This window comes from Vanellus vanellus (genome assembly GCF_965231255.1).
Source record: "Vanellus vanellus genome assembly, contig: HAP1_SCAFFOLD_45, whole genome shotgun sequence".
In the NCBI taxonomy this organism is placed as follows: Eukaryota; Metazoa; Chordata; class Aves; order Charadriiformes; family Charadriidae; genus Vanellus; species Vanellus vanellus.
This window is the reverse complement of record NW_028128545.1, coordinates 1,010,047-1,016,674: the sequence shown is the minus strand read 5'-3', so window position 1 is coordinate 1,016,674 and position 6,628 is coordinate 1,010,047. Positions and strand designations below refer to the sequence as shown.

The following is a 6,628-nucleotide window of genomic DNA, read 5'->3' as shown; positions in this document are numbered from 1 at the left end:
CAACTAAATGCCTTCCCTCCTAACAGGAAAAGGATTTTTCTCCCTGGCATTGTCTGGGTGTTCTCTTTAATACTAAACCAAGAAAAAAAAAAAGTATTCTTGGACCTCAGTCTTTCTCTGACTGAGAATTGAAAACGCTGGATAGAAGTTTCTCTCCCCAGCTGATGGACAAAACATCAGTGCTGACTTCAGCTTGTTTCCCAGCAGGTTCCCCTGGAGCCCCAGGGACATCTCTGAGGGAGCCCAGAGGGGACAGTGAGAGTGCCACCGTGGGCTGGTCCTCTGCTGCTGAGCTGGGCTGGGCTGCTGGGCCGGAGGGAGCTCCTGGCAAGTGGGCAGCTCTGCAGAGAGACAGCTCTGCCCAGGAGCAGCTACTCTGCACAGCGCAGCAGGGCTGAGGGCACTACCTGCAGGCAGCGAGGGCAGACAAGAGAAGGGAGAGAGAGATAAAGGCAGTCTGGGGTGGGAGGACAGGAGAGAGCTCACCGGGGGAGAACCCTTCACAGCCTTTCCCATGGTAAGTCTCTGGCTGTGGGGCAATGCAGATGAGTTCCTGGCAGTCACCTACACCTTGTACATGCCATGGCTGATAGGAGCTGTCAGGACGGCTCTCCTGGCTTTTCTGGTGTCGAGCAGGAATATGTGCTTCAGAGCAGGGCTGCCCTACTGCACTTTCAGAGGGACAATGAAGGTCAGCTGCCTTCTCCCAGGTATGGCTCTGCGGTTTTGAAGATAGGTGTGCAGGCGGGGGTGGGAAAGGCTGTCCTTGCCAGCAGGGTCCCTGCACCCCGGGGGCTGTGTGCCGGGACAGGGACTCTGCCGCCTGCCAGGGTAGCTCTGCGCCTGCACGGGGAGCTTCCCAGAGAGATTCTGAGGGGAGAAGCCGTGAGTGGAAAGAACACAACATCTGGCAGGGCAGGGTCCTTCTGCTGTACAGAGGAAAGTCAAGGCAGGGGCTACCTTAAAGACAGAGACCTTTCCAGGCTCTCTGCTCTCAGCTGTCTCCTAAGGGAAAGGAGCTGTCACTGTGACAATGAGGGATCAGCACATCTGCCACAAACCTCATCAAGTGCCTTCACCCACTCCTCCACCTACAGACAACACCAGCATCCCCTCTGCTTGCAGCATCAGGCTGGATCTGCTCCACTCCTTTGGACCCGCACAGAGGGAGGTGGCCCTGGGCAGTGCCCTGCTGCTGGGAGGGGGCTGCAGGGAAGAGCTGAGCACACAGCGGGTGGGATGGGCTCTGGCAGCACTGGCAGGGGGAGACCTGGGGACAGAGCAACAGCTCCTGGCAGGGACAGCCCCAGGCAGCAGAGAGCCCGTCCACCCCTCTGCATCCCTCTCTGCTCAGCTGCACAGGGAGAGAGAAAGCTGTGTGGAGAAATGGGCTTTGAAACTGGTCTCTCCCACACTCACAAAAGCCCTTTCTTTTTTTTTTTTTTCTTCAAGTACATTTTTAGGGAGTCGTTTGTCCCATGGAGATAGGTGTAAGCAGGAGTACCTGCGTGGTGACCAGCAGGTCACTGGTGGGCAGAGCAGCTCTCCTGATTCTGCACTAGGGCACAGAGAGCCTTTTTCTCCCTTCGGGCTCACCAGTGTTCAGACTAAAAGCACTGAGAAAGAGAAGGATTTCTGCCCCTTCAAAGGAAGTTCCCTCAGCAGCACAAACCTGATCGCACTAAAAGGAGCTGAATGAAGTATGACAAAGAAAGAGAAATCAATGTGGAGGGATTTTTTTGTGAAATATCACAGGATTTGTTCAGAGAAGTCTGCCGTATATTGTCAATGTGTCCTCCTCTTTCAACAGTGGCCCATGCCCAGAGTGAAGAGATGTCCAACAGCAGCTCCATCACCCACTTCTTCCTCCTGGCATTCGCAGACACACGGGAGCTGCAGCTCTTGACCTTCTGGCTCTTCCTGGGCATCTACCTGGCTGCCCTCCTGGGAAACGGCCTCATCATCACCGCCATCGCCTGCGACCACCACCTCCATACCCCCATGTACTTCTTCCTCCTAAACCTCTCTCTTCTTGACCTGGGCTCCATCTCTACCACTCTCCCCAAAGCCATGGCGAATTCCCTCTGGAACACCAGGGACATCTCCTATGCAGCATGTGCTGCACAGGTCTTTTTTTTCTTTTTCTTTGCTACAGCAGAGTTTTCTCTTCTCACTGTCATGTCCTATGACCGCTACGTTGCAATCTGCCAACCCCTGCACTACGGGACCCTCCTGGGCAGCAGAGCTTGTGTCCGCATGGCAGCAGCTGTCTGGGGCAGTGGGTTTCTCAACTCTCTCCTGCACACGGCCAATACATTTTCACTGCCCCTCTGCCAGGGCAATGCCCTGGACCAGTTCTTCTGTGAAATCCCCCACATCCTCAAGCTCTCCTGCTCACACTCAGACTACCTCAGGGAAGTTGGGCTTCTTGTGTTCAGTGCCTCGATTGCTTTTCTTTGCTTTATTTTCATTGTGCTGTCCTATGTGCAGATCTTCAGGGCCGTGCTGAGGATCCCCTCGGAGCAGGGACGGTACAAAGCCTTTTCCACGTGCCTCCCTCACCTGGCCGTTGTCTCCATGTTTCTCAGTACTGGCATATTTGCCCACCTGAAGCCCCCCTCCATCTCCTCCCTATCTCTTGATCTGGTGGTGGCTGTGCTGTACTCAGTGGTGCCTCCAGCAGTGAACCCCCTCATCTACAGCATGAGGAACCAGGAGCTCAAGGATGCAATGTGGAAATTGATGACCAGATGATTTTCTGAAGTAAGAAAGTCTCTTCTGCAAATCAATCCTAATGTATCTCATTATAGACCAAGCCCATTTGCCGTGTTTTTTGTCTTGGGTTTTATTTTTTTGATTGTTCTGGGATTTGCCTGTTTTGCTTTGTGTAATGTTGTCTCAAATGAAATGTCATTGTGTGAGCTGTTTCCAATCACACATCTATCCAAATTTGTGGGACCCACAGACTGTGTAAATGACGTCCCATGCTCTCTGTCTATTTCAACTAAATAAAGAAACTTCCAGGACTAGAGAAAACAGCCTCACATTTAACCTGGGGATGTTTAGTCTGGATATTAAGAAAAAATAGTTAGGTTGATGGTTAGGCTTGATGATCTTAATGGTCCTTTCCAACCCAAACAATTCCATTCTGTGATTCTATGACTTGTTTGCCCAAGACCCTTCCTTTGAGTCATTCTGTGGAGCTGCAGGGGAGTGCCTGTGTGCAGAGCTGGAGGGGAAAGAGTCCCAGCACAGCAGCACTGCCAGGGAACACCAGTCTCGCCAGAGCTGCTCTCTTGCCACTTCCACGCTCTCCTCCGGAGCCCTTGCCTTGCTATAAGGCTGAGTGCTCAGGCAGCTCCTATTCCTCCTGTGTGGCAGCCCTGTGAGCACAGGAGGGACAGGCACTGAGCACTGCTCTGACAGAGCTGGCCTCCCTAACAGCACCTCCAGCGCACCGGGGGGTCTCCTCAGGGCAGGGCCTGAAGGCTTAGGTCTTCTTCCAAAGTTGTCCTCAAGAATATTCCCAAGAACGTTGTGCCGTTGAAAAGAAAACACCAGTGTACAGCATAACTATGTGGGTTTTCAGGGCAGAGGCAAGAAGCAGTGTGCTCCCCCAGCCAGGACTCCTGGGAAAGACATGAAGGACTGGCAGAAGAGGGTCTTCACTGAGGCTGTCTGTGCTGGACACGCCAGCGAATATCCCCCCGGACAGTCGTCACACAGACAACTACCACCTTTTTAACAGCCCCCACCATTCCAGTGAGATCTTCTTCACCTGCCTTTTCTGGTTCCTTGCAAATTCCCCTGTGTGCCACCTCAACCCTCCCCTGTCCTTATCCCAGAATCGCAGAATCATGGAATGTTCAGAGTTGGAAGGGACCTCTAGAGATCATCTAGTCCAACTGCCTTGCTAGAGCAGGATTGCCTAGAGCACATTACTCAGGACTGCATCCAGGCGGGTCTTCAAAATGTCCAGAGAAGGGGACTCCACAACCTCCCTGGGCATCCTGGGCCAGTGCGCTGTCACCCTTCTTCACAGTTAAAGAAGTTTTTTCTTGTATTTCAATGGGCTTTCCTATGTTCCAACTTGTGCCTGTTGCCCCTTATCCTGTCACTGGGAACCATTGAAAAGTGTCTGTCTCCATACCTCCTTCAACCCACCCTTTAGATACTTGTACGCCATAATGTCTCCCCTCAGCCTTCTCGTCTCCAGGCTAAAGAGTCCCAGCTCTCTCAGCCTTTCCTCATAAGGGAGATGCTCCAAGCCCTTAATCATATTAGTTGCCATTCGCTGGACTTGTTCCAGCAGTTCCCTGTCCCTCTTGAACTGGGGAGCTCAGAACTGGACACAGTATTCCAGTTGTGGCCTCACCAGGGTAGAGTAGAGGGGGAGAATGACCTCCCTCGACCTACTGGCCACACTCTTCCCTATGCAGCCCAGGATTCCATTGGCATTTTTGGTAATAAGGGCACATTGCTGGGCCATGGATAATTTACTATCAGGACCCCCAGATCCTTCTCCTCAGAACTGCTTCCCAGCAGGTTCACCCCTAACCTATACTGGTGCCTAGCATTCTTCCTCCCCAGGTGCAGGACCCCACACTTGCTCTTGTAGAACCTCACTAGGTTCTTCTCTGCCCAGCTCTCCAGACTGTCCAGGTCACGCTGGATGGCAGCAAGGCCCTCTGGGGTCTCAGCCATCCCACCGTTTGGTGTATCAAGCTTGCTGAGGATACACTCTGTCCCCTCATCCAGGTCATTAATGAATATATTCAACAAAATTGGACCGAGTATTGACCCCTGGGGGACACCACTGGTTACAGGCCTCCAACTTGACACTGCTCCATTAACCACAACCCTCTGAGTTCTGTCACACAGTCAGCTCTCAGTCTACCTCACTGTCTCCTCATCTAGCCCACTCTTCCTTAGATTCCTCATGAACATGGTCTCCTGCAGTCTCCTTATAGCCAGTTGTTGACAGCTGGGCTGATGTCCTGCTTTGAAGTAAAACATTACCAATTTTTTTCAGAATTTTACCTTTCAGCTAAGCCTCTTCTAACTACCTGCACTCTCTGAAATTAAAGGGGTATTCTTCAGACAGTGTCTGCTTCTAGCCAATAAAGTCTGATGTTTGTAGTTGATGCCACAGAATGATGCGCAGAGAGGCTCTTGCTTATACTTATTTCTATAACACCCAAGGGCAGTGACCTTTGTCATGTGCCCCGTTGGAGGATGGGAAGAGGAACAGCGTAGACGGGTCCCACCTGTGGGGAGGAGCGGACAGTGCCTCATGCTCAGTATAAAAGCGGAGGGATCAAAGGGTCAGCCCTCTTTCTTCAGAGGACGGTGTCCGAGGAGGAGTCTATCTGTTCGTTTGCCTTTGACCCTGATTGGTGTGTTCCTGAATCCAGATCTGGAATCCCGTTCCTGTCCATCACTGAAACCAGGCTGGGATGTCCCCAGTGTCTCCCAGTGACATGATCGTTACCCTGGGAGCTCAATGCGATATTTTTATATATGGTTTATCTTTCATTTTCTATTGATAATATTATCATTTATTTCTATTTTAATACTTCATTACAGTAGTTTCAGTTTTCCTTAAAACCCATAAATCTCTCCTTCTATTTCTCTCTTCTCTTCTGGGAAGAGAAAGAGCTTAAAGGCAGTATCTGTCATTTGTTTAGTGTCCAGCTCAGCCTAAACCACACCACCTGCTTTCCTCCATCAGGCAAGAGTGGTCCACAGCACCGAGTGGGACTCACTCTGTGCCAAGACTTGGAGGTGGCATAAACAGTCCAGGGAAGGGAGCTATGCTGGGGGGGTCCTGGGGACTGGGCCAGACACAAAAATTAGCTTTCGTAATGCTGTAGGTCCCAGTATGATAAAAATGATAAGAACATTTTAATAAGATAAGGCAACCAAGAAACAGAATGAAAGATGCAGAGTGAAGGAAATGGGCACCTGAAACTATAAGCATCAAAAATTGTAGGTGGTGTTCTCTTCCTTACGTGGTTCTGTCCTGTTTTCAGATACTGATCTCTGGGGAGTTTTGTGTGCTGCCTCTGTTTGCAAAGGCAAGTGATGATAAAACTGGGGTGGGATGCAGTGGCAGGGACACAGAACGGTGGTGCCACTGTAGGTGCCTGGGACCCTCTGCCCAGGCTCCAGCTGCAGCTTCCCAGGGGCTCTGGTCTCCAGCAGCTCCTCTGGGACAGTGGCCAGGCCCAGGCATTGGCTTCAGAGACACAGGGTCCTCTGGAGGTACCACTGGGTACTGATGGTCAGACAGCGGAGCGCTGCCTGAAAGCCTGAGACATTTTGACGTGTATAAGCACCACCTCATCACCTGAAACACATGAATACTTTTAATAAAGATTTGATGTTCTCCCATGAGATCAAAATGAGGAGTTTTCAGGATGTTCATTGATAGCAAGAGGAGAGCTATGGACCTTCCCCTCTATTTGCATTGTCAGGGCTCTCTCTCTCAGGCTCTGCATTTAATCTCCCTCATCTTCCATGTATTTCCACCTCTCCTAACTAACCTGACCATGTCTGAAGGCACCTTTCCAGCAGTGCACGTGCACAGAAGCGCTTGCGATTACGCTTTACATTTCCCTTCCCCTCC

At 51.3% G+C, this 6,628-nt stretch overlaps 1 protein-coding gene across 1 annotated transcript; it reads left to right on the top strand.

The window, feature by feature from the left end:
• Window positions 1–1,833: 1,833 nt before the first annotated feature.
• On the top strand, window positions 1,834–2,754 carry LOC309684177 (olfactory receptor 14J1-like; the record flags this gene model as incomplete). The annotated part of the gene is made up of 1 exon (XM_082500123.1): window positions 1,834–2,754. The coding sequence occupies one exon, from the start codon at window positions 1,834–1,836 to the stop codon at window positions 2,752–2,754; it is 921 nt and encodes a 306-aa protein (XP_082356249.1).
• Between the last annotated feature and the right edge of the window lie 3,874 nt (window positions 2,755–6,628).